This window comes from Lutra lutra, chromosome 4 (assembly GCF_902655055.1).
Source record: "Lutra lutra chromosome 4, mLutLut1.2, whole genome shotgun sequence".
NCBI classification, from domain to species: Eukaryota; Metazoa; Chordata; class Mammalia; order Carnivora; family Mustelidae; genus Lutra; species Lutra lutra.
The window spans coordinates 99372708-99400377 of record NC_062281.1 but is presented as its reverse complement, the minus strand read 5'-3'; the positions used below and the strand labels follow the sequence as shown (position 1 = coordinate 99400377).

The window sequence follows — 27670 nt, the reverse complement described above, 5'->3', positions numbered from 1 at the left end:
TGGCTGCTGAGGCTGCCGCTAAGGAGGGCAGCTGCCCCATGGATGACCCCATGTCTCGGGCTCCTTCCCCAGGCCCCAGGCCCTCGCTGCCCAGAGCTTCCTGCCCTCCCAAACAGCAGCCAGTGCTTCCTTCTTACCCCTGCCTCCCTTCCCGCCTCCACCTGCCTCTCCTCCTACACCAGAAAGAGCATCTCCTGTCCTGTCAGCTGAGGCCACTCTTCCTCGGGTGGGGAGGACCCACATGGGAGTGGAAACACCGGGTTCACAGGCAGACCCAGGCCCCATCCCGCCAGGCCAGGCGAGGCAGTGGGAAATGACAGAGCCTGTGTTCACTGCCATCCTTATGGCTCATGGCCCTGCAGAGCGCCCGATAACCCTTTTCTAACCCAGTGCCTTCCTAAAGACGAGGGTGGGACCTGGGTCTCTAAAGGATTCCTGAACCTTCTGCAGTTAGCAGTTTCTGAGTAAATCCCTCTCTGTGATAATCAGGGTAAGAGCTCAAGTGGCCTCAGATAATAGAGATCCCTTCTCATTTTACAGACCAGGGAAACAAGGCTTTGAAGGGCCATGTGGCCCAGGTGATGCTAGATAGGGTTTCCTGCTATTAGACCACTTTGGAACCCCTTCCTCTCACTTTCCAATTTCACCCCACATGTATAAATTGAGCACCTACTAGATGAAGGTCAAGGGTTAACGGTTAAGGGCTGCAGGGGACATACAAACAAATGAGACCGAAGGGTGGCAGAGGGACGAGAATTCCCCCAGATTCCAGAGACTGCCCACCTCTACCACAGTTAAGGAGGATCACAGGGAAAAACGTTCAAAAAACTATTCACAGCTGACACTCACTGGGCACCTGCGTGAGAACGCTGCGTGTTTATGAGCAGGAGATATTCTTATCCACATTGTACAGATAGGGAAGCAAGCGCAGAGATAGCAACCAGAGATTTTAACTGGAAAGGAGGGTCATGTGGCTCGAACCCACACACCCCCTGTTAATCACCAGGCCAAGCCAGCTTGATTTTGTGCAAGGCTGTCACAGGGATCAAATTCATTACACTCATTACCCAGAGTTTGGGTTTCCCCTAATACTTCTGGAGTCCTGATTGAGGAAGGCATGACAGTGCTTTCGTACACTACCCCAGCTCCTCATTTTCATAGACCTTTTCAAGAGACTCTCATTTGTCACAACAAATTTAGGAACTAGATCTTATGATTACCGCCACATTGCAGATGAGGAAACTAAGGCCTCGGGGGGGAGGGTGATAACAAGGTTTTGGAATTCAATGACCACGTCCTGGACAGCCCCCGTGATGTTCATTATTCTCTCCCGTGCTAAGAACAGGACTAGCTTTGTTTTCCCCAAGCACCCGGTCTGTATTTACGTCATGGACACAGAATTCCGGGACTAGGTTTCCCTCTTTGCATTCGCTGCTAGAGTGCTTAAAGGGAGCTGTGTGCATGACGGCAGGGCACATGTATAGTGGCCTCTCTGAACTTCAGGGGACTGTCTTGTGTGGATCCCTTCCCTAACATTTGCATGCCGTTTTAAACTTAGCTTTAATCGCATTATAGGTCTCGTGGGCTAGCTAAATCCTTTTTGGAGCAGCACAAAGTCACGGACAAAAATAAATGACAGTTTCTAGTACTTGCTGTGCAAGACTTCAGACGGTTCTCTTTGTCTCTCTTAGCTTATTTTCTCTCTCTGGAGAATTAAAGACTTGTTGAGGATTAAATGAGACAATGTGTGAAAAGCTTGGTCAACTCCATAGTGCCATATATAGGTAATAAGATAGACCTGTCAGTAACATTGTTATTAATAATGTGATGGGTCCCTGCCCCTGGGCACCTGCACCATTTACGGTCTGTACCCAGGGACTGGTGAAGAGGGGCTTGCTGGCTGGGACCCAGTCCCACGTAGTGGGAAGGCTCCCACAGCTGTGATAGGTGTCACCGAGGGGCCCGATGCTGCTCTGATGGGGGAACAGAGCTATACCAGACCTCACACCTTCCGTACCTGGAGGCAGGCCTCGGTTAGAGCTCTCCCTGCTGCTCTGCCCACTGAGGAGCTGACTGGGGTCCCCCAGAGGAAGGCCAGCAGTTCACCGTGATGTTGTAAGTCTCCCTAGAATCCTCTAGGCTTGTGTCAGCCTTGTCTAAGGGAAGAGGAGACCAGCACAGCCACTCCTACTGCTCATACCTCAGGAAATGAAGGGGTTCATTAATAATAGATAAGGAGGGGGCACAGTCTATGGTGAGAAGTAGGCCTGGGGCCCACCAGACCCGTTTGCCCGTCATGACTACCCTGAACCTCAGACCTGCAGGCCTAACCATCTCCTTCCTTCTGTTTCCCACACACATCCTGCCCTTTTCCCCAGCATTCTTCCAGAATCACTTAATCCCAGAAACTTCCAGAAATCCCTCACTGAGCCAGTACAGCTGCACTTCCTGAGTCTCCAGCACATTCCTGCCTCTCCCTGCACCCATGTGATCTTTCTAAGAAATAAGACTCTGCAGTCCGTGAAAACAGTAATGGTGGTTACCTTGGGACAATGGGCTTACGGTGAGGAGCAGCGTTTCTTTTTTGTGTGGCTTTCTGTATTTTCCAAAATATCTGAAACATTGTAATAATTTGCCTTGAGGCAAGGAAGGAGGAAATATCTTACAGCCTCCAGCCTTTAAAGACAATGATCTGTTTGGGTTCTCTGTTCTAGCATCTCAAAGCCACATGATTCCAAAAATTTTCTCAGTTTGCCTCATCCATAAAATCGAAATAGGGATTTCTCACTGTTTCAGGAGGTTAAATGAGGTAATAAACTCAGACGATGCTTTGGAAACATGTTAGGTATTACTGCTGTTAGCATCAGGGGCTATAATCTATGGCAAGAACCCAGGAAGGCCCTTTCTCGTTGATATTTAATACCTCCTCCTCACAACCTTGTGAAATACAGGTAATTTCTCAGTTTTACCAGTGAGGAAACAGAGAGGTGATGTGATCCATCTGAGGCCACTCAGCAAAGGCAGGATTCATGCCCTGGTCTCTGGCCTCCAAGTCCCGCTGATCTGCGAGTCCTTCAGGGCGGGCACCATGTCTGCCCAGTGGGCCCATCTGTGGGTCCTGACTGACGGGCCTTCTCGGACTGCTTGGCCTTGAACAGATGCCCTCCCTGATCCTAGGCTTCCTGACCAGTGAAACCAAGAGGTAATCTTTATCCTCTTTTATCAACCCGTGGGAGACACAACCTAGAGCAGAAGCCGCCATGGGCTTTGATAACCACCTGTTCGGGTATATAATAAGCTACATAATCTTTAGGACACAAGGCGTCCCCCAGATTATCCTTTTCCAAATGTGATTTCTTAGGGCCACCAAGAGTGTCCCACCCGGGACAGCTGGAGCCCTGGGAGGAGGGGAAGGGATGCAAAGCTAATCAAGCAAGCTTGTGTCAGGGACCCAGAGTGTGTGTGTGTGTGTGTGTGTGTGTGTGCGCGCGCGCGCACGCTCGTACAGGACAGGCTGCTGGGGTCTGGCCCAGGGAGGCCCAGGCTGACTCCAGCTGGCCACACGGGAGGTGGCAGGACTCTGCTGCACATCACCCTTCTTATCTCCTGCAAGAAGGGACAACTGCTTAGCCAGAGTTCCTCTGTAAACAGTGCCCAAATAGGGTTGGGGGATTATTTTCTCTTAGGGAACACTCACTCCCTAAAGAGAGCTGGGTGGCTGCCCAGTCTTGGATAGGATTTACTAATATAATAATAAAAAAAAAAAAAAGCTCTGTCAGCAGGAATTGGAATTATAAATGTGCTTGCCGCCTGCCTTTCCCCCTGGCCTCTTTTTTACCCTAGAACTACCAGAAAGGCCCAGAAGCAAGAAGGAAGTTCAGTCTCCTGGTTTCTCCGCTGAAAATCCACCTCGGAGCCCTAACCGCCACTTTCAAAATGCCTGGGGAGGGCAGCTGGCGGGCTCCAGGATTCTCCCCGTCCCAGCCCTCTTCCTTGCTGCCCTGAGGCTCTCAAACTTAGCTGTTCTAGGGCCTTCCCTCCTGCGTGCCTACCTTCAGCTACTTGCAGCTGAAGTGGTGGGGAGGGTTCCTCAGAGTGTCACTCCAGCAGGGGCCTTGGAGGGTTGACTTGGATGGAGACGGTTTCTGGGATGTGGGCGAAGTATTTTTCAGCAGGTGTCTCAAGTCACAAAGCCAGCCTGTCCCCAGCTCGTGGAGAAGGGCAGTGCCTCTAATGTTTGCATCATGACATGCCACCAAAGCTGTTTTCGTCTCTGGAAGTTGGGCTGTTCTTAGCACATGGTCCCAATTGTGTCATTAAAGATGTGAGTCAGTCAAAGACTCCGGGAAGGCGTGGACTCCACCAAGAGGTCCCTAGACAAGGAGCCCTCCACCAGTGCTCTTCTGGGGGGTGGGAGGAACAACTCTCCCCATCCTGCCCCACAAAGACGGGGCTACCTTATTCAGAGGGAGGGGCTCCAGAGAGGACTTGCCAGGGGAGTAGGGGCTGAAACGGTAGCTTCCTTCTTGCCCCCGAGTGTCCCCTTCTTTCCTTCTGGGTTTCTCTCTGGTCCTAGCCGCTCCCATCAGGTTCTGCCCGCACACTCTCTTTAAAGCTCCAACCCAAGTACAGACCCAAGTCTGCTCTAATCCCGGCTCCCAGCATCCCTGAAGTGGCTTGGCCATACACAAAGCAACTTCTCTAAATACTGAGAGCTAACAAAAGGAAATAATCATGGGCAACACAGGTGGAACGTCGGGCTCTAGCCCCAAAGGGCTGGGACAGCCTCACAGGCCCCTCCCTGGGTTTGTCCCTGGCAGCTTCTGCCTGTTTCTGGAGAGAGGCATCGTTGCTTTTCTCAGCATTCATCTGTGGTCTCCTAACAGCCCATACCCTTCCTGGCTGAGGCCCTGTCCAATGAGTCTGTCAGTCTGGGGCCTCCCTTTCAGGCCTTATCCTTGTGGGAAGAGCTGTTTCCTTCTCAACCCACAGGCAGAACTGGGAGGGTGGAGATAGAGGGTGGCTTCCCCTCTCCCATCTCGGTGGTAGCTCTGCCTAGCCCCCCAAGGAGGGGCTTCTTCCTGGGTCTGTAGGGATGGCCCCACACGCTCTTTTGTGGGCTCACAGAACACCAATGGCCAGAGAAATTCTTAGGTAAGGAGAGAAAACAAATGTTACTTAAAGCCACGGTTGGCTTCTCCGGAGGGTGGAGCCTGGTACAGGCCAGAAACCGATCTCAGGATCCCACTTCTCCTGGTGATGGCTGGTCATGCCAACCCCAACCAAACACCTTGTAGGGTTTTCGGTGTTCAGAGATGGAGCTGGAGAGAACGACTTGCCCAGGGCAATTTAAAGAAGGCCTTCGTTCGTTTGTTTGTGCTTTGAGGCTTAGAAGCAGGCAAGGTGGAGAAGAGCCCAGAGGAGGATGGGAGCCAGTGCCCTCGGGGAGGTTTGGCGGGAGAGCCCCTCAGGGCAGGCACCCACTGGGGTCTACTGGGCAGTGAGAGGAGAAATACCCAGTCCCCATGACAACAAACCTCCAACTGAGGCACAGCAACCCACTTTGTGTCCCCAGGGGTGGGGTGGAGCTGGGCTCGTGTCCCATGACTGGTCCATGTGAAGAAAGAGCCACCAGAGGCAGAGAGGACATTTCAGAAGAGGAAGACAATTAAGAGTCAGAGGAAGAACATCCGCTGGCCCATCCCCAGGAGAGGTAGGACCTTGGGGAGAGCCCTCCCTAGCCAGCTTTTAAGAGGCAGCCGAGAGGAGGACCCACAGCATGTACAGCGGAGCCAAGTCTCTCAGTTTGACTCCTGGCTCCTCATCTCCTTGGCTTTGCACCGTTGAGCATGCTGTCCCAGTCTCCTCATCTAGAAACTGGGGATCACTGGGGATGACAACAGTGTCCACCCTGCAGGGGAGTGGTGAGGATGAAGAGTAAGCTGCGTCCCTTAGAGAAGGCAGAGAAGCCCCAGCTGATGTCGGCTTCCATCTGCCGTAGGATTGGGCCCTGACAGTCATCTGAGCCCCAGTGTCCAGCCGCTTCCCCTTGTACCTCGACCCTGCCCACCCTGCGCAGACTCCAACACATGCTTTCCGATAACAATATAAATTAGTTCCGGGAGAAACCAGTGTCATAGTTGAGGACACTGGAGCCTCCCTGAACGCCAGGCTGTGCCAAGGCCAGCCCATCAGTGGGATAGAACACGGGAGTCTACTGAAGCCATCACTGGGCCATCAAGTCTGAGAGCAGTGGTGGCCAGAGAAGGGTGAACCTTCAACCTTCAGCCTCCTCCTATCCCGGGGTGCTCTCCCTGCTCTAATTCCTCATCCCTATGCCAAGTGGACTCCACAGAAAATGCTCTGTCCTGAGTTTTGCTACAGCCCTAGAGACTTCATCCAGAGAGGAAGACATTGATATTCATGGAGAATGAGTACGTGGCAACTCAGACCTGAGAGGAAAATGTGGTTAGGGACAACAGATGAGGGTGAATGGGGGGCATGGGCTTGATGTGAGAGTGGCGTAGGGGAGGCTCTCTGCTCGAGAGGCCACTATTTCCACATAGTTGCTGACATGAAAACACCCTAAAAATACGCTAGCAACAGGACAAGGTTGACCTAGACCCTACTGCTAGCCTTGTCTCCGTCTTGTTCCAAAGTATAAATATTTATGAGCAGTGAGGAGGTTCTGAAGTCAGGGTTACTTGGCTTCGGGTCTGAGGCGCTTTGGGAAATGGCCTCTCTTCCCTCCTTGGTTTTCACGCTGACCTTGCTTGTTGGTTTGCCCTATTTCCAGTCTCAGTGGAGACCGGAAGTCTCTTCCAAGAGAGAGGCTATCTGTTGGCAGCGAATGTGGTCTTTGCTCTATGGCCCTTGACACTCCTTGCTTTGGGCTTCTGGTCTTCCCTTGGGCCTCTTCCTTGCAGGATAGAGAGACTCACAGGCATGGAGTGAAGATGGCAAGTGGGCAGTGGCTTTGGAAGGGAAGGAGAAGGATGGGGAGTGAGTAACAAAAACCAGGGCAAGAGAATTCCCCCGCAAAAACCTAGAGACATCCAAGGCAGTGGGCAGAGCCCAGGACTAGGTCTCATGAGACCAGAGTTTGGGGTCCAGATTTGCATGGACTCCCCGAGCCACCCCACTCGAGTGTGACCTCTCTGGTCCTGACTTGCTCACCTGTAGCAGAAGGACACTGGGCCAGATCATCTTTAAGAACCTTTCTAGCTCTGATCTTCCCCACGTCCATGAGAACATGGAGTCCTAACACTGTGTGGGCCACAAGACATTAGAAACCCCTCAGGGACCATGCCAGTTCTCCCAAAGCGGTTGCTATTCTGGTCAGAGTAACACCCAGCGACCCCAGTCTCTGAATTTATGCTGATCTAGGAGACCCAGTTACAAGCCCTTCCTCCTGAATGAATCCTGGAGTCTGAACGCCCTTGACAGTGTCCAGAGGGAAGGTTTGGCGGTTGCTTACCTTGTGACCAATTAATCTCTCTCTGGGAGAAAATGTCACTGTGGGTTATCAGGTGATAGAAGCGACAAGACAAGTGCATATGCTTCATGCAGCAAGGTGGGGGAAGCCCAGACAGCGCCCCAGTGTTTGAGGAACAGATTTTTGTTGATGCATGAGCTCCCTGCCTAACGATTTCCCATTCATTCTCGTGTAAGGCAAAGATCAGATATTTATACGATCACGAGGCACAGCATACCAATGAAGGGCACGTGGGCCAGGGTTGGGGGGTGGGGGTGGCCCAGCCTGCTCGGGGCTGCATCGAGCAGCAATCAGGGGAGGGAAGCAGGACGGGCTCCCGTCCAATTGCCAGTGGGAGCTAGGCTCTGCCAGAAGCCCGCCAGAGCGGGCAGGGGCGCTGTCTTGATGCTAGGAATTTATCAAGGGTGAGATTGGAACTGTCTCTCCTGGGGTGAGCCTCTGGCTGGCGGCCTCTTAGGGCTGTTTCCTCTGCAACTGCAGGGAAAGACCTCTCATGAAGTGGGGAGCCCCCAAGGCCAGCCGAGCGGTTACTGAGCAACTCTGCCCACAGCCAGGTCAGGGCCCTGTCTGGACCAGTCAGCTTTGTTTTCCAGCACCGCATGGGAAACCTTGAACCCTCTGGAGCCGAGAACAGCTCCTGGTCCCAGTGGGACCCTGAAAGGGCAGGTGCACGACCATCGCCTCTGCCGAAAAAACGCACGGACCTGGATGGAGGCTTCACAGGGGCACGCAGGGCCCTGCTGTCACTCTGGGAGTGTGTGCCCCGTCTCCCCAACATGCTGCCTCTGGGGTGGAGCTCGCGCCCCACCCCCTGCCACCTCCTCTTGCTGGGATCTTGGTGGGTTTTCAGCAATGTTTTTCTAGACAAGCCTTGGCCCCATTGGCTTCAGAACCTGGAGCCTGGCAGGGTAAGCCGCATTCTAAGGACCTGAGCTTTGAGCCTAGTGGGACCCCTGCATGCCCATCCTTCCAGGTGGCTCCCGGTCATTATAAGACATGAGCTCTGAGGGTAGGGCTGCGGTTCTTGTTCTGGGCGGGAAAAGCAGCTCCAGGCTTTGACGTTCCCATCTGACCAAGACTTCCTCACAGGGTGGCAACGAGGCCCTCCCTCTACTCCCTTCTGCAGGGAGGAGACCAAAGGAAGGGTCCCCCCCAGCTGTCCTGTGCCCTCGCAGGAGCGTGGTCTGGACATTTCTGCCCACCACCTGAGGGTGCAGGAGGAGAGCTTGGGGCTTGGATTCCAGAGAAGAAAGAGCACCACGAGGCCAGACCTGAGGGAGTGTGGGGGTAAATGAACAGGAGCAGGCTACGAGGCAGTCCCACTGAGCAGCGTGCAAACAAGGGAACCTTGCTGCCCCTCTGAACCCAGGCCGCTTCTGACTCCAGCTCAGGGTCAAGCAGCCTGGAGTGCTCACTTGGAGACAGGCCGCTGGAACAGCGGGCAAGGCTGGCAGGCTTCATACATTATTCAGAGCCTCGCTGGTAGAAAGGCTTGGGGAGCCGTCTTCATGGTTTGGGCAAGCAGCCCAGGCCTGGCCTTGCTCCCTCACTTCTCCCGTGGCTTCTGTGGGACCCTGCTCTGCCCTGTGGGCCTCTTTTGGGAACCTCTCCCTCTCTGCTTCTATCCTGGCGTGAGCCTGCCTGCAGGAGTCCAGACACCTGGGGATTTAAGGCAGAATTCTAGAGCTACTGAGCCCTTGTTGCAAACTCCTGATGGAATATGTTATCTTGGCTTGGGTTGCTCTGACTGGGCTGCAGCCACTCACCTGCCCCCTGCCCAGCCCAACCCAGCCTTGCCAGAGTTAGGACCCATCCCTGGACTCAGCCTATTAGCTCACTGCAAAACCTGCCTTCTTAGTCCTTTAAATCACATTGCAAGGGTCAGCCACCTAGTAAAATTTTCCCCAAACGATACAATCCATGTCCCAGTCTTCCACATGTGATCTCTTCCCCAGGTGGGCTCTTGTCACATGATGCTGAGCAAAATGGGGAGCCCTCAGTCTGTCTCTTCCGGGGTCCACCTGGTGCGGTTGGTCTTTGCCTCTCACCCTGGAAATGCTCACTTTGCTTCCCAGGGCCCTCTGCTTCCCCAGGTTTCCTCCTCCCTCACTGGCTCTCAGCTGTCAGTCCTCTTGGCTGATTTTTCCTCCTGGTACCCACCACTGAACAAGACAGTCCCAGTCCTGAGGCTCAGGCTGAACATGGGTCTCCAAGCAGGGGGTCTCAACTAGTCTCAGGGCTTTTCACACCATTTCTATGCTGACTCCTTTTTTCTTTAGCCAAGGCCTCTCTTCGGGACCCTGGACTCTATATCCAAGTCCCTCTCCAACAACTCCATTGGGATGTCCCAAAGTCATTTCCAATATAATGTGAGCAAGTCTGAGTGCCTGGTCTTCCTCCCCAAATGGATTCTTCCTCCAGGATTCCCCAATTCAGTGAATGGCGATTTCCTCTCGAGCTGCTCAAGCTGAAAACCCTGATTCTTCTCTTTCTCCATATCCCCAACCCTACCCTCAACAGGTCAGCAAATTCCTCTAGTTCGGCTTTCAAAATATATGCAGAATCAAGCCAGGTCTTACACCCCCACCACCCTTGTCCAAACCACCGCGGTATCTTCCGGCAATGGTCTCTCAACTGATTTCTGTCTCTGCCCTGGTTGTATAGTCTGCTCCCAACCTTCCAGCTACAGCGATATTTAAGGGCTTCTGACTGTAGAACCCCATTAAGCTTTCCTGCCCCTTCACCCCTCTCACCTCAGCTTTTGCTCTGTCCCCTCCCCAACCAACTTCTGCTTCCACCATACTGGCCCTTGGATTTTTTCTAACCAACCCACGCCACGTTCCTTGCATTCGACTTTTTCCCACCCAGATCTCCCTTCTTCCAGATATCCACATGGCTCTCTCCTTGTCATCCTTTGGTTCTACTCAAATGGTCCTTCTCAGGGAGGCCTCTCTTGACCAGCCTATTTCCCGTACCCCTCTCTTTACGCCATCCTCTAGTCAAACCACCCTCCCCACCACACTCTCCTACTTTGCTTTCTCCACAGTATCTCTCTGACGGTACCATTTACCTCACCAACTCATTTGTGTCCCTCAACCCGAATATAAGCACCTTGGGAGCAAGGATTTGGTTTAGCATCACACCCCAAAGCTCAGGACTGTGCTCGGGGCCTCACAGCTGGTCAAAGAGATCATCACTGGAGACGCCATTCTCAAACAACCCCTCCTCTCACTTCCTCAGTTCTTTTTTCTCTTGGGTCTCCTCCTGCTTGCTGCCCTTTGCTGGCTCCTCGCCTCCTCTTCCGTGACTGTGAGTCCTCTGCAAAGCTCGATTCTTGCTCCCAACGTCTCCTTCCACCATCTGTACCCTCAGCCCACTCACCCACCCTCCTGGCTTCCAAAATCACCTCAAACCATTGTATTCTTCTGATTGCATTCCCTTGCTCTGAAACCTTCACTCAACGAGAAGCTCCTTGGAAGCCAGGACTCTATTAGTCCCCTCAGCTTTTTTGGGACCTAAATAAGTTCTCTGACCAATCACTGAAGACATGTTGAGGGGATAAAGAGTCCTCACGCTTCCCTCTTGCTGCCATTCCTCCCAGCCAGGATGGAAACGAGAGCCTGAGATCCAAGGTGCGCGTTGCCTCAAGCTGCTGGTCAATGAGCCTTGGGGAGGCTTCATCCCACAGTGATTTAATGAGTCACAGCGGATCAATTTAGCTGATTCTTTGGCTCTATTTGAAGAGGCCTTTTGTGGCTACCCTTGGATCTCATTTGACTTGAGTACGTGGGCGTGAGAAGAGGATTCAACCGAACTCTTTTCTGGCCAGGAAAGGCAGTTTCACTCCAGGAGCCCAGCCTTCCTCAACGAGCTGGGCTAGTGAGGACTTGCACAGCCCTCGGGACAGCATCTTTGGGGATGCCTCCCCCATCAGACTGTGAGCCTCTAAGGACAGGACTGGAGTTTAAGCCCTCGTATTCTCCATGCTAGCCGCCTGGTCCAGAGTTCATTACACCGCAGCCCGTCTTGCACAAAGGAAAAAACCCAATCTGACATGACAGAAGTTCTTTCTAGACACTCCCCCCAATCCGGAGAAAGTAAAGAAAAACACTCCACCTCGCCTGCCATCCCGACCTTTTAGCACTCTCTACCTCCGCTGCCATGAAAGTCTAGCCTGTAACTTTCCTTTTCTGATCCTGATTTCTTTTCTCCATTTCTCCCCAGCACTTCTGCACCTGGCTTGCTGTAGGCATGGTTTTGCTGCACGAGCGGCCCACCCCCCAAGCATGTGCCGTGTGTGCAAGGGGGGGGCGGGGCCTCCGGGTCTACTCTAAGGCGCCCGTCAGCCTGGGTGCTCCGAGGTGGAGGGCTCTTTCTCTGCCATCCTCCCCAGAGCCAGCTCAAGCTCCTGCATCCAACAAGCTTCTACCTCAGTGATACAACTGACCACCCATCCTCGACACTCGAATGTTCGTTGAATGAAAGAGCAGTGAACGTCAGCCTACTGCCCACAGGAAGAAGCCTGGGGAGATCGGAAAGGAATCCCAGTATCAGGGCAAAAGCTGCCGTCTGGAACAAGAGGAAAGAGAGAACCCAACTGCGCCACAAGAGAAAACAAGAACACTCTTCTGGATACCTTGAACTAGCGGCACAATTTTGGAGCTGCCTTCTGCCCCAGGGAGCAATGTTATCCCGCCGTGCTCCCACCATGCAAGGACCGTGGGCTTGGTTGAGGACCTGGGTTTGAGTCTTGGCTCTCCAACACCTTCTCTCTGGGTGACACTGGGTGAATCACTTAACCAGATCCTTCATTTCTTTGTTTACATAAAGGGAATGATAATGGGGCTTGTGGTGAGGATAAAATGTGATCAAGTTTGTTGTGCTTTAGGCCCCTGGTGGGAGCTCAAGTAATAAGCCCCATTTCCCCAGTAAACAGGGATTCGAAAGGAGGCAGCTGAGGAGGGAGCTAAGCACCCCTTTCCCTCCCATGGGACTGGGCCTCGTGGGAAAAGGAGGAAGACAGCTTATTGGTGGGGAGCAGGGGCTTCCTCGTGGCAGGATCCCCCTAGAGGACATTTCCCAGGGGCTGAAAGAGAGGACTGTTACTGACATTTACGGGAGGAGGACATGTCTGGAAATTCTGCCAAGTGGCCTACTAACTTATGGACCACACTCCCAGGGCCTGGGTAGCTCTGCCCTGGAAGCAAGGGAACCAAGCACTTCTCTCCAAGAGAAGCCAGGAGTCTTAGAATCTCAGAATTTTGAAGCTGGTTTAACACTCAGTAAACTGCAGCTCAGAGAGGACAAGGTCACACAGAGAACACAGGGCATGGCTAGGACAAGAACTAAACTAATAAGAATACCCAACAGTGTGCCAGAATGGGTGATTGGGACCAAAGCAGGGGTCAGGTCTGAGAGTGGCACACACAGCGGCCCACAGGCTGGGCCAGAAGGAGAGTCACTGTGAGAATGGGGCCTGGGAGGCTGCTCTGTGACACTGCCCACTTAGGCATCTCATGTGTGTTACTTTAGTTTTCTACATTTACTATTCCCACGAGCTATGCTACCCATTATGATCCCTGTTGTGTTGATAGGGAAACTGAGGCACTGTGTAGATAACGTCGCCAAGGTCTAAGAGCTAGAAAGAGGAGAAGCTAGAATACAACACAGGTCTGGGGGCACCAAAGCCAGAGCCTTTCTGTCCAGCCCTGCTCATTCCCAGGCTGGAATTCCCACTCTACTAGGCTTCTTTTCCTTCCTGCAGACTCTGGATCCGGGCCCCTGGAAGTGCACGAAGCCCACCAGCACCCCAAAACAACGCACGCACACACACACACGCGCGCGCGCACACACACCCGTTCTTGCTCACTCCGACCTGGCAGGGACCTGCTAAGGCAGGAAGATGGCCAAGTCCATTAACACCCCAAGCACAACACATATTTATGGCCCCAATTACAGCCGTCACCCCCCCACCCCCCGCCGCCAAGAAGCAGGAACAGCAACAGGAATAGTTGTGTGCAGTGGGGTCTGAGGCCCCTGTAGCAATAACCACAAGATTACAGAGACGTTCGCAAACCCCGGGGACAGCGGCTCTATTATAATGATAAATCTACAGCTTTATATAGAAATAATGAGACTGGGGGCAGAAGACCGGGGAGGGAAGAGCAGGGGGCTTTCAGCCAATCAAAGTTCTAGGGGGAGGGAAAATGGCAAGCCGCTGGGAATGCCCAGGAGACCATCAGCGGTTCTCAGTCAAGCCCGGCGGCTTAGGGGCAGCAAGAGCATGAGGGGCAGCCCGGGCCGCGGCCGGAGTGTATGTAATGAACTGCTGTGATTCCCTTCCCACTCGGAGCTCCTGGACCCTGCGGATCAGAAGAGGCCTCCAATGTCTCTAACACATCCAAGTTGCCTGCTCCTCACCCTCAGCCTGGTTTTGGGGGTGGTGTATACTACCTCCACTGCTCCCTCCAGGCTTTCTTCCAGAACAACCGGAGGTTGGGGGTGGGGAATGAGGCCAATGTCCCTTGTAGCTTAAAATTTGCAATTAACCAAGAGCTAGACTCCCCGGATGCCCACCTCTCCTTCACTAGCCTGGAAGCCCCTAGTTCGTTCAACAGGATGCTCCAGGCTTTGCTACTTGAAACCAACTTGAGCCATGGTGCTGGGGCCAAAATAAGGCACAAACCCAGTTCCCCCCCACCGGGGCTGAGGGTAATGCTCCAAGATAAGCAGAAGGACCAACAAGGGAACAGTATCCATGGACTCGTGTGACCTCCAAGCAGCCTGCTAAGCCCCCGTTTCTCACAATTCCTCTCCTTCTCCTTAGCCTGTGCATCACTGACCCTCCGCTTCCGTCCAGACTGTCTGATCCAACTGGTGAATCAACTTACCGCTCCAGACAAAAACCGTCCACCTGAACGCACAGGCTGCGTCTCTCCCCACCAAGCCTGACTCCACCCATTTTCAAAATACGGTTTGACCTTCTCTGGGAAGGCTTCCCAGGTTATAAGCACACCCCATCCCTCCTGCTTCTTTAATCATCCTTCGTGTACCAATATATGGTTTTTTACTTGAATTAACGACGCTGTGGGCCATTCTACAAAAATGTGCTGAGTTCTTACATTTGCTTAAATGACACACTCAGCCCAGAGGAAAAATACAAGAGAAAGTCAAATGTGGGACCAAAGGCATTCCTGAGTCATTGGGAGGACTTTGCAAGTCTGAAGATGATTCGGGGGATAACTGAGGGACCCAGGAATAAATCCAGAGGAGAGATTCCTCTAAAAGCAGGAGGGCTCAGGGAACTTTGAAAGGGGGACCAGTTTGAGTCAGGCAGGGCAGTGGGGAAAGGCCTGAGTGACAGAGGGAAGCCTGTGAGCACAGGCAGGGGGCAGGAATGTCAGGGACGCTCGGGGGACCAGGCTGCAGGACAGAGGAGCTGCCTGAGTTCCGAGCTCAGTGAGGCCCAAATGCAGCCCTAAAAGTGGAATCTAGCACGAGGACAGATGGGAGCCCGTGCTCATCTGTACCACCTCCACCACGGTGGCCGCAGGATTTCACACGCACTCACCGCTTATCATTCTCAGGGACTATGACTTGGGCCTCTCTGACCCCCAAATAACTATAATTTCAGGGTCAGCACCAAAAAACAGGTAAGAGCCCCCACATTCTTACTTCCCTTTCCCGTCCTCTGCCTGATTCCTCGTCCACCAGGAGGATAAGCCAGCCCACCGGAAGAGCTGTGGACCGGAGGGCCCTAGGGGCCTCTGTTGGCAGAACATCAGCTCAGACAGACTGCAAGCAAGACAGAGTGTGTGAGCACAGTCACCTGCTCTTCCCCTTCAGAAACTCCTGGGCCCAGCCTCCCTGTGCTCCGGGCTAGGATGCTAGCCCTCCCTCTGTCACGCCATATATACCGCCCCTCCCCATGCGGGGAAAATTCCAGCGCTGTCCTAACTCCGAAAGCAACCTCACACAGTACACACTGTTCACTACTTAGCATTACCAGCTCCTGCATAGATGTCTCTTGTCTCTGGAATTCGATTCTAATTTTCTGTGGATCAAAGAGGCTGTCTTTTATCCCAGTCCTTCTCACTCCTCATTGCGTGGCACAGTGTTCTGCTCAGAGGACAGGGAGGAGGACTAGAACAGAACTGAGGATGATGAGGGTGGTGACAAAGTGTCCAACACCTTTTGGATGACCTGCTGGGCTGGGGAAAGGAGATGGGACGAGGGCAGGGACAGCCACATCCTTCTAGGGCCTAGGAAGCTGGCCTCCTAAGCGCGCTTAGGCACAGACTGTCCAGTGCAGGCCTGGGTCTTCCATCACGCCCACAGCTAAGGTCGCAGGAGAGGGAGGGGAATCCTCAGAATCTGAGGCAAGCTCTGCTTCCCTAGCCCCCGGCCTCACCCCTTCCCACTCTCGGAGGCCTTGGGCCTCGACCTTCACGTGGGGAGGACCGAGCTGCTTTTCTCTACCTGTGCAGCCACCATAACGATGCTGCTGCCCAAGGAGACCACAAGGGAAGAGCTGCACCAGATGTAAACTTCACAGTGATTTATAGAGCAGAGCTCTTGGGCCTGGGCCGGCGCACAGATGCTGTGCCAGCCTGCCCCGTCCACCCACCCTATCCGGCTGGCCCTGCGGCTGGTCCTGTTCTTAGGGGTTTCCCGGAAGCAAAGGCAGGGGAGGCACTGGGACTGAATTGGTCAAAGTCAACCCCAGCTTGGAGAATGGGGTATCCCTAAGACCCACCCTGGGGCAGAAACAGAGCCCACCAAGCTTTGAACAAATCAAGTTTCTTACAGCTTTCCCATCAGAGCAGGGGGGATGATTTTCCCGGTCTCTATCCTCACGGATTCAACATGGAGACCTTGAGAATGGACTGTTCAGAAGGAGGGCCTGCAGACTGAGTGGGGTGAGCCCCACCCCAGAGAAACAGTGCAAGAAGTATCCGGGGGGCCTCAACCAGTTTGCATTCAAGACCCCAGACACAGGCCATTGGTGTCTGATGGGAACACCCATGCTGTGCTCTCAGCTGCCTGGATGGGCTTAGAGAGAGGCTCCCCCACACCTGTGGGAGCTACACTGGACTAAAGGGCTCCAGATATGCCCTCTTCATTCTCTATGCCAAACCTGTCCTCCCTCCAAAAAGCCAGCCTGAGCCTCAGCTCCTGGAGACCTTCCCTGGTGAAATGCAGTGGATCGTAAGCAGCCCAGCGCCTCCGTCCCATGCGTGCATCAGCCAGGTGTCCTCTGGGCTGGCCTGGGCAGGGAATGGCTGTGTGGTAGTCACTAGTGTCGGTCACTGAGTGCTTCCAGTTCCCCTTACGGGCACATGGTAGGATTTCTTTGCCCTGCCCTCCTGAGGTGCCATGTGTCTTGCTATGGCTAACGAAACACAGGTGGAAGTAACATACATATCTTTTCGTTGTGGAAACTTTGAGAAATAGTACGTGATTCCCCACATCCCCTTTCTCCCGATGTGGTAACTATGGGAGCACATGTCCAAACGGAACCCCTATCTGCTCAGAACCTTGGGTCACAAGGTAACGTGGAACCCCCAGCTGTGCTGCGAAGCATGGACAGCGTGAACAAGAACTAGATCTTCGTTGCTCTAAGCTACCAAATCCTAGGATTATTTGTTGCTGCAACATAACCTCATTCGTCCTGATTAACATGTCCTATTCTTAATTGCCTTTTCCAGGCTTCTAGTACACATCAGTGCAGTTGGCAGATGCTGCTGTCTGATTCAGTCTAGAGACCTGCCCAATCCTCTCCCATGATCAAAGACCTAGATAGCTTTATTTTATAGGCGGTAGACCTAAGGCTGAGCAGGTGGAGGGAACCACCCCAGAACGTGTAATCAGAAGCAACGGACAAAAATTCTCTTCGTTGCCAACCCACTCCCCAATCTGGGGCAGTGTGCAAGGACCTTCCCAGGGCAGGCGGAGCCACTGGTCTGTTCCCAGAGTCCCCCTTCACGTTCTGAAGGGCAAAGGCCCACTTGTCTCTAGGATGGAGGAGGATAGGGACACAGCCCACTCAACCCAACCCTAGAAACCCTCCAGAAGCCCAGGAGACAAGGCTGTACTCACACTTGTGGCGTACTGGATGTCCTTCCAGATGGAGGTTTCCCGGGACAGGTCGGAGACCTCAAAGAGGTTGTCTAGGATGACCTCTCCGATCATGTCATGGCGGGAGAAGCGATCGAAGTCGAAGACACTGAGATGTAGCTTGCGGTCGGCCAGCTCCTCGTAGGGCACGGGGAAGTGGAAGTTCTCATCAAAGGTGGGGTTCAGGGTCTTGCGGTGCACCCGGGTCTGCAGCTTGCACTTGCGATCAGGCAGGAGGTAGATCTTGACGTAGGGGTCAGAGCTGCCACAGAAGTCCTTGGCAGGGAGGTCGAAGGCCTTCAGGATGCGCACGATCAAGGTCTCGCTCTCGTAGTCGTAGCGCAGGCTGAAGTTGATTTTCCCACAGCTCTTGGCGGCCTCGGACTTGGCATCGTCCCCGTCCACCGACTTCTGCTTGTAGAGTTCAGGCTTGATTCGGCCAATGCTGGTGGGCTGCTCTGCCGCCAGCGGCAGCTCATTGCCGTAGTCCACACTGGAGACGTGCATCTGCCGTGGCAGGTGGCGCTTGAAGGACGTGTGCCTGGCAGGGGGTTGGGAGGAGAGGGCAGGGAGAGGGTGGTCAGGGCTCTGGGGGAGGGGCGTGCAGGCCGACACCTGCCGGCCACCCTGGCTCATCCTACCCTTTGTGGGCCCTTTTCCTCTTGCTCGCCGACCCTCTGTCTGTCTGCACACACTTTGTGCACAGGTGGTTGTGAGCATTTCAAGTCCACGGAAGGGAGTTGGAATGAGGCCTGGTACATATTAAGTTCAATTCAATGGTAGCCTTTGCTGCCATTTTTTTTTCTTACTTTCTGGGTTTCTTCCTAGTAGATGTGACTCTGGTTCCCCCCATGAAACCATGAGATTCCTTAGGGGAAGGACCATCCTTTCTTACCCTGGCTGTGTCTGTCCCTTCGTCATCCTCACCAGCTCTACCACGGACACTGTAGTTAACAGTGATTGGGCTTGGGAGTCAGACTGTGTAGGTTAATATTGGCTCTGCCACTGTCTGGCTACGGGAAATTGGTCAAGTTATTTAACTTCCCTGCACGACAAAATGAGGTTAGTAAAAGTAACAATTGCACAGGACTGCTGTGAGGAGGAACTGGATTCATACACATAAAAAGCACTTAGAACAGGTGTATAGTAAGTGAAACCATGTCGGCTCCAGATTGTCAAAGAATCCAGCTCTGATGGATTCCTTCCTTGGCTTCTCATGGCAACCTTACAAGTCATTAGCCCTATTTTATACTTGGGAAAAGTGAGGCCTAGGAAAAGTGAGCAACTTGCCCGAGGTCATATGATAAATTCTGAAAATGTGACCCCCAGCACGTTTGTTCCTGAACTCACAGCTGAAGACCTGGTCTCCTTCCCTTTGGCTGGTCCCCCCCGGAGCCTGGGGAGACATTACAGGGACCCAGGAGCCAGCCAGAGCCCTAGGTTTGAATAAATACGCCACCACTTCTGTTTCTGAATTTAGAGTTGGTTGTTTGTTACTATGCGGTGGGAGTTGTTTTTGGTTTTCTCGGTTAAAGAATGCCATGGATACAGCTGCGGTCTGGCAGGGGACTGTGTCAAAGGTTATAAAGGAATCCTCATTCTCAAAATGTTAGGAACCTCTTGTCTTATATTCCATCGACAAGGCTTTACTGGAATATCCCTAGACACACCATGAACTTTTATGCCCCTGGGCCTTTGCATATTCTCTGCCCTCTGCCTGCAATCTCTCCTTACCTCCAACCACCCCCCCCCCCGCCCCACCTCCCACCCATGCACATCCCTGCGCATGCCCCGGAGCACAGTGCCCCACCTCAAGGTTCCCCTCTCCTTCAGTCTTTCCTGGTATCCACCTCCCAGGTGGTTACCCACCACATTGTCCATCACCTGTTACAGTCTCCAATCAGAGTACATGTGTTACTATTTCTGGCCTCTGCTCCTCATGGGCTGGAATCTCATTAACGTCTCGAGTCAGAGAATGTGGAGGCGTGGGGGTGAGGGAGGGGAGAGGTCCGCACTCACCTGGTAGATGACGCTGGCTCCGTGGTCTGTCGCTGCAGCCGTGCATGACGCATGATGTGCTCCTTGACTGACATCTGCACCTCGGCTGGGATATCCGGGGACGTGTGGCTGATCTTCACAGCCGCCTCCAGGAAGCCCAGGGTGCTGCTGTCCTTCAGCTTGTCTGCCATGTTGCCTCTGGAGCTGGGGCCCCGGAGGGCCTCCGGGGGAGGGTTAGCAGAAGTGGGACTGGAGGCTTCCTTGCCCCTCCAGCGCGTCCAGCACAGCTTCCAAAAGAGAAAGAGAAAAACTGCCACCAGGGCCACGCCACACACAATCACTACCACTGCGAGGAGGCTGACAGAGGTGCCTGCCCTCGGCGTGAGCCAGGCAGGGAGGGACGGAGACAGACAGAGGTGGGCAGAAGCAAGAGAGGGTGTCGGCAGAGGGGGGCACACAGAAGGGACAAAGACGGGAGAAGAGAAAAGAACGCTCATGAGAAAGCTGCCCGCCAGAGGAGAGGTGGTTTTTGGGGTGGTGCTCCGCCATCCACTTTGTGAGATGTCTGCAGCCTGGCACGGGCCTCCGCTGATCCCCCACCCGCACCCTCCCTCTTCTCCCCCCTTCCCCTGACCCTCCCCCTTTCCCCCTACCCCCCTCCCCCGCTGCCAGCCCCGGGAGCACCTGGGCCGCCTCCCTTGCCGCCCCTACTGCCTGTCGTGGCATGTGGCATGTGCACTGGGAAGGGAAAGTAATTTAAATAGCAGCCTAAGCAAATGTCCAAATTCGTGAAGCGTTCACACGCGGATGCTGTTTGAATTTCTATTAGAGCTGTTACTAAGGCCAGACTGAGAGCAGAGTCATTTTTTGTATACAGCTCTCTTCCTCAACAGGCTGTGTGGCCTTGGGGACCAGAGGCTCTGCCAACTCCATCTCTAACGGTACCCCCACCCCCACCCCACCGTGGGGCCCAGAGGCAGAGCTCAAGGAACACGGGCTGACTTGAAGTCGATGAGAGGCAGGTGTTAGGTCTCAGGCTTCTTTGGGACTCTCAACTCTGCACACAGTAGGCTCAGTAAATACTTGGATGAAGTTGGAACTGGAGCCACACAGCTTATTTCCAAGCTACATACAAGTGATTCCTGTAGCCGGCTTTTCCCATTCCTATGGCCAGTTGAAAGCTTTGCTGTAAAGCTGATATTTTTGAATGTTGTGGTTGGTGCAGAGGTGGGTGCTCACTGCCTTGCCCCCAGCCCACCCCTGCCCCCCAGCAGGATTCCCGGGATCCCAGGAGAGCCGTGGGGGATGCCTCCCTCTGGAAGAAATGATTAAGCAGAGGTCTGCTTAATGATTAAGTCATTAAGCAAAGAACCCCCCCATCCCTCTTCTGGAATGATCCTTAGAGCCCAAAGCTGCTTCTCCCTCTGAGAGGTCAGAAGGCTCCAAACCAATGGCACACATGCCAGGGTTTGCACAAGGTCAAGCCCAAGGAGGAGTCTTGCATGGCTAGGGTGACAATGGAAAATTTGAGAAATTCCACCACCATCATCACCATCACACAAAATTTCTGGAAACTCTGGAAGAGGCTAGATGCCTTGGTCACTGGACCTGGGCTCCTGGGCTCCCTTTGGAGGGGTGTGTCCTCACCAGTCTCCCTGTGACCTACGTGGCCCCTGCAGGCCTGTGGGTTTGCAGGGTCTGGATTATCCTGGCCCAGTGCCCCCAGGAAATTTAGGATTTAAGGTGAGAAATGACCCTACAAGTACTGAGGTCAGGCTGTGCTTTTGCAGATGGGAGAAGTGGTCCAGAGAAGGGACTTGTTTGGGGTCACAGGTCAGACTAAGAGCCTGGACCAGGGTCCGGATGTCCGCCGCCCAGGCTGGGGGTCCTTCCACTATTCAACCCTGTTTGTTCCTGATTCAACTGTAGGCTATTGTAACCCTGTGTTTTTATATTTGTCTGACTTAGGGTCTAGCACAGAAACTGGCCCATGAGAACGAATGAGTGAATGAATGAATGAATGAATGGCACATAAAAGAGCTATAATTATCTCTTAACTGCATTTACTGAGAACCTGTGGGTACCAGGTGCTAAGCTAGGCTTGCAGTACCGAGACGCCAAGCTCCCCCGTGGGGGAATCCAAAGTACTCTCATAGCATACAGTCACCAGGGAAAGCGATCCCCCATCCAGAGGAACCTGGGAAGGCAGTGAGAATGTCAGCTACCCTCTCTGGGGAGCTAGCACCGCCTTCTGACTCCCTGACTGTAGGGTACTGGCCTGGATGAACTATCACAGCCACCCACCGCAACTCCAGGCCCCTGCACAGAGACATCAGAGCCTCTCCCTGGCCAAAGGAGCTGGGTGGGATTAGCACCTGACCCAGAGACTGCCAGGGATCTGGAAAGCCGACCCTAAGCTCACTTCTAAACTAAAGGTCTCTGGTATAGTGTCCATGCATCCTGGGGGCACAAGAGGAAAAATATCAGATTGCTTTCGTATTTATCTATTATCTTAAAAACAATAAATGAGAATTGTAATATACCAGTTGGTAGCAATAGAAATGAGAACATTTTATTTTTGGACTTAGTTAAGTTTTGAACATTATGAGGTCCGAGGTAAAGTGCTTTTTATGCATTCGCTCGTTTAATACTCTCCAGTGAAAGAGGCGTGATTGTTATTTGCATTTCGCAGATGAGGAAGGTGAGGCACAGAGGATGAGATTGTCCCGGGGTCCTATGGCTGGTAAGCCGAGGAATGGCAATACGACCCACCTGGGTATGTAACATGGCAACAGATATATATCAGAGGCATTAAATCGAATAATTTGTGCTGTTACAAGTTCATTATCTAAATGGTTTGGAGACTGTTTCTGTAGGCCCTTATGCCCCTGGGGCTCACGAGGAAAGCTTCCACAGATATACGGGTCCTTATTCTAAGTATCCAGGCATCTCGAGGCCCCTCACATCTGCTCTCACTTACAGCTCTTCTGCAGGCATTATCTACAGTGTGAGTCACCTTAAAACAAAAAGGTATTTCTAGACTTTGCTTTCCTTTGATCATACATCTTACTTGCTCTGGTAATAATTAGAATTTTAATGAGAAAGGGGGAGAAATGGGGGGAATCCAGAGCATTGAGTGCATTTGAATGTTCAGCCTGACAAAAAACTGAATTCATAAATGAAGAGAGAGGTGGGGGAAGGGGGCGGGCGGAGGGAATCAGTTTTCCTCAGTGTGGCTGCTATTGTGAATGCTTGCGCATGTGCCCCCCCCCCCCCCCCCCCCGCCACTGCCTCCCCTGCTGTTGTTCCCTGGGAGCTGTGATTAAGCAGGCAGAGGTATGGATTATTGGGAATCAGCACCCAGCATTCAATACTAGTTATATAAGACCAAGAGGCCCTTCTTCTGCCTGGACAATCTCTTTCCAGGACACCTCGCCCACAGGCATTACAACGGAGATTGGGGTCCTGTTCCTGCCTGGATTCTCCCCTGCCAGAGATGGAAGGCAGTGAGCAAGGCTGGTAAAGAGCAGAATTAGGCCAGGGCAAAGGTGACTGTACAGGATTTGCCCTTGTAAAATCACTACCTACGGACTTGAACTCAGCCAACCCACATAGCCTGAGGTTGGGAAGGACAGGTTCCTGTATGGGCTAAGGGCTCTGCCAAGGGCCAGATCAGCTCCAATGTGTGCCTTCCTACCCCAGGCCTGCTGGGACCAACCCACCAGGACATGTTGCCCTCTAGCAAATCACAGGTGCACAAGTCACCTTCAAAGCCTTTTTCCCATTCATCTTGTTTGAACCTCAACACTGCGGGGCAAACAGAATTTTGATGGGCAACTCAGCTGCCTTTTGAGTCCTGATCCAGTTCTCTTCATATTCCATACAGCTATCGTGCACTAGCTTCATGACGAGAGAGAGAGAGAGGCAACCCTCCAGTAAGGGAGAAAGCCCCCCCCACCCCACCCCCCGCCAAATCTCTATATTCTTCCTCCCTTTCCTCCCTTTCTTCTTCCTTCTTTATTTCCTCTTCAGCCCGGAGAGTAAGAATCACTGCCCTAGGGTCACACTGGGGCCCTTCAATGTTCATCTCCACTGGCTTTAAACTGTGTGACTTTAGCAAGTACTTAATCTCTCAAGCCTCAGTTTCCTCATCTATGATATGGGTATAATAAGAGCATCTACCTTCTAGAGTCATTGTGAGGTTTCCGTGAGATCAAAAGTTCCAGGACAGTGCCTGGAATGTAGTAAAAAATAAAATAAATACTAGCTGTTCCTACTAGAATCACTTAGCTCTGCCCAGTCTAGTCTTGAATATCCCCTCATCTGGAAAAGTTTCATTGGCAGAACACCTGCAAGCCATGAACACTAACAGACAGAGCTTTAATTTTGTCATTGCAAACAAGGAACTACCTTACTAGCAGAAAGTATACAAGTATTTCATATATAGCTACATGCCAAGACATAATATGTACTACATTAAAGATCTCACATCTCCAAGTTTTTCTGTCAGTACTCATTTGCTTGCTACTTGTCCAGTTTCGTTGGGACCATCACCAGCCATCTGGTGAGCAGGAGGGAGCGCCAAAGGAGTAAAAAGAAAATCATGGAAGAAAAATCAACAATTAAGAGGACATACTATGGTTTTGCAAAGTTCTCTTGGAAATTTGGAAAAAGCAAGTCCAGTCCATTACTCAATATTAGGTGTGAAACATCTTTATTCAGGTGTCAGAAAAATCCAGTATTCCATGGGCACCCAGTTTGGGAAATCATATTAGCCAATTACCCAGCAGCCTCCGGGAGAGCAAAGAGCTGCACAGGTAGGCTTTGGAAACACCTCCAGTGACCTGGCATTGCGAAGGGGCAGGTGGCTTCTAGCCCTGGCAGAGGATGTAGACTTGGCTGAGTGCTCAGACCCTGGGCAGGTAGCTGAGGCGAGCACCAGCCCCAGAATGACCACAGAGTGCATCTGTCCACATTTCTAATTGTGTGAACCTGAGCAAGTTACTTAATGTTTTTCCAACTTTGGTTTTCCTCTTCGATTTCATGGGGATTCTAAAGATTTCTACTTTATAGAGTCATTATGAATATTAAATGAACTAAGACTTTGGGCTTTGTTGCTGGTCCATGAGAAGGACTCCCCAAAGGTCAGCTGCTATTTTTTTTTCATGTGTTTGTTTTTCTGGTGGCAAATAATACAGAATGGACCCAAAGCTAGGCCCTCTAAGACGGAGAACGGGGACACCAGACCACAGGGCAAGGCATCCAAGAGACCTCAGGCCCTTCTTCTCAGGGAAGTGAAGAGCTCCCTGAAGCCCACGAGGGCAGGAATTTGTTTGTCACCTTCAGTGAGACTGTTTGCCAGGGGTAATGGCTCATGGCCTCCTTCCTTCCCTGGAAAATGCTGGGTTATTAATTAGTAACCCGGGGCTTTCTTATCTCTCCTTTCTCCAAAGACAGAGGCCTGGTGCCCCCTCCCCTTCTCCCCACCCAGAATGTTAGGATTCATCAACAGCTCTTATCACCTGCTATTGTTCCCATTTTTCCAATAGGTTTCCATGTCAGGAAAATCCATTTTATAGCAGTAACAGGCATTTTTGCTAACAGATTGTACCTGAAAAGATAAACTGGGGAGAGGAAGTGAAAAGAAAAGGACCATTTTCTCTGCTTCCCCCAAAGCTGGAGAAAGCTGGCTTCAGGGCTTCTGGTAGACCCTGAGAAATGGGTTACCGGCCGCCCTTTGTAGGGCAGGGGCCAACCTGACCCAGGAGCCCGCATTCAGACACAGAACAAGACACAGACAAGCACAACCCAGAGATCACATGGCAAGAAATGCAGAGGCCTGAGAGCCTGGAGAGAATAGCACCAAGTCTAGGAAGGGAAAAGACTCTGGGCAGAATCATTCATATTAATACCAGTAATATTATTTGTTATTTCTTTCTACATGGTCAGCACTGTGCCCCTTATATTATCTCCTTTAATCTTTACCACCTCTCTAAGAAATTAGTATGCACCTCTCAAAGATAAATTAACTCAGCTTAAAGGCTTTATTAACTAAGTAACTTCTTCAAGGATACATTGCATTACACGGAGGAGCTGGGATTTAAATCTGGGACTTCTGATGCCAAAGTGGGAGCTTCTGAGCCGGGTCCCTGCGGGGACTGGGGGCTGAGGTGAAAGCTGGAGGAAGCTGGGGTGGCATTTTTGGTTATAATCAGGAGAGTGTGAGACATGTCATCGACTATTTGGCCTGATCCTCTGTGCCTCCGGGTAGAAATCTGGAGACTAGGATTCTGACCAACCTCATCCCCCACCTCTTTCTTCTTCCCTAAAAAGTATAGACACTGCAGGTTACCCACCAGGTGCTGGGCCCATAACCAGTGGCCCCTGGAAAGGCCTTGTCCAGAGATAGATGTCCCAGAGAAATACCCAAGAGTGCACACATGTGTGCGTGCGTGCATGTGCATGCGTGCGTGTGCGTGTGTGTGTGTGCGTGCGTGTGCGTGTGTGCGTGCGCGTGCATGTGCGTGTGTTGGGGGAACAGAGGCTATTCTGTTCCCAGCCTTACAGACGTGGTCCATTAATAATAAACTCTGCCATGGCTTGTAAATTTATTAGAAGCTGGTGTGATTAAAATTCAGGGTTGGGCGGGGGGTTGCAGGGAGACTTTGCTTCCATTCCTTCTTTCAGAGATCCAGACGGAACTGAACTACCGATGGGGATAATTAGCAGAGTCCAAACAGAGAAGGAATTAATGCCCCTGAAAAGCTGTGATGAGGAGAGACAATGCCGGGCTAATTATGGCCGCACCAGCTTTATGACTGGGCTTTATGACTGGGCACCGGCTTCCACCATCATTAGGGGATTCAGAGATAAATCGGAGACTAATGTGGAGTGCTGTAGCTAACAGAGCATTGGAATTAATTTAGCATTTATTAGTATTACTATTTTGGCAGATGGTAACTGTAACTTTCTGCCTGATTAGTCAGGGCTTGGGGCCTCTCTGAGTTGTGGACATCAAGGCTGGGGTGATGAGGGAGGGGCAGACAGAGACCCAGAAATGTTCTTTCCCTCTACACCCCCCTTCCTGTTTACACATGCAAGCACTGAGAGGAGCGGTCTATTTGGTCTGTTCAGGCCCACACATGGAGCAAGAAAAACAGATCAGCAAGAGTGAGAAGGGAGATGAGACAGTGTTGTGTACCTAGAGCATCCACAGCTGGATATCCTATTCACCTCCACTTTCAACATCCCCTTGCATGAAAATTCCTAAATGTGACTCAGTCCTCTGGTGCTCAGAGACCTCTTTTCCTAAGCAGGACCAGCAGGGGTGCCATGGAGCTGGGGCAAGACTTTCCCTTACCCTACTTTTTTCCCATGCCAGACAGTCTTACCCAGACCCTAAAGAAACCTTGCCAGGTGCAGATGCCCCAGTCTTAGTCCTAGTTTTCTGCAGCCCTGTGTTATACCCTCAACTCTGTGGACAGAGGAACAGAATGGTTAGAACACATCTTCCATATTGGAACATGGAGAGGATGGATTTACCATTCTACTCTTACGGTTCCCACAGACAGAAGTAGAAGAAAACTTCTAGAACTGTAAACCTAAGTGCTCTATAGCTCCTAGATACTTTACCCTAGTTCTAGAATCTTAAAGCTGAAGACACACCATAAAGTCAGAACATCATCTAAGGGATGTACGTTCTAAAGGATCCTACACTGCACCTTTCCTCAAAGATGGCAACATCTGTGGAATGTCTTCCTGCCAGCAAGGAATGAGTGAGTAACGATTAGTTATAGAAATAGGACATTTGGGGGCACCTGGGTGGCTCAGTGGGTTAGAGCCTCTGCCTTCAGCTCAGGTCATGATCCCAGGGTCCTGGGATCGAGCCCCGCATCGGGCTCTCTGCTCGGCGGGGAGCCAGCTTCCTCCTCTGTCTCTGCCTGCCTCTCTGCCTCCTTGTGATCTCTGTCTGTCAAATAAGTAAATAAATATTAAAAAAAAAAAAAGAAATAGGACATTTGTCTTTTGATGAAATGCTATGCGTTTAACTTGCCATCACAG

The 27670-nt window shown here is 52.1% G+C and overlaps 1 protein-coding gene across 5 annotated transcripts in view; it reads right to left on the bottom strand.

Moving 5' to 3' along the window:
- SYT6 (synaptotagmin 6) overlaps nucleotides 1-27670 on the bottom strand; it is a 57707-nt gene that overhangs the window by 26555 nt on the left and 3482 nt on the right. For all 5 annotated transcript variants that reach the window (XR_007126996.1, XR_007126997.1, XM_047728320.1 and 2 more), the window contains exons 2-3: nucleotides 19631-19979; nucleotides 17594-18152 (exon numbers count right to left, since the gene is read on the bottom strand). Coding sequence is in view for 3 of the 5 variants with exons in the window: in XM_047728320.1 (XP_047584276.1) it covers nucleotides 17594-18152; nucleotides 19631-19979 (908 nt within the window). In the remaining 2 variants the exon portion in view is untranslated. The remainder of the gene's footprint in view (nucleotides 1-17593; nucleotides 18153-19630; nucleotides 19980-27670) is intronic.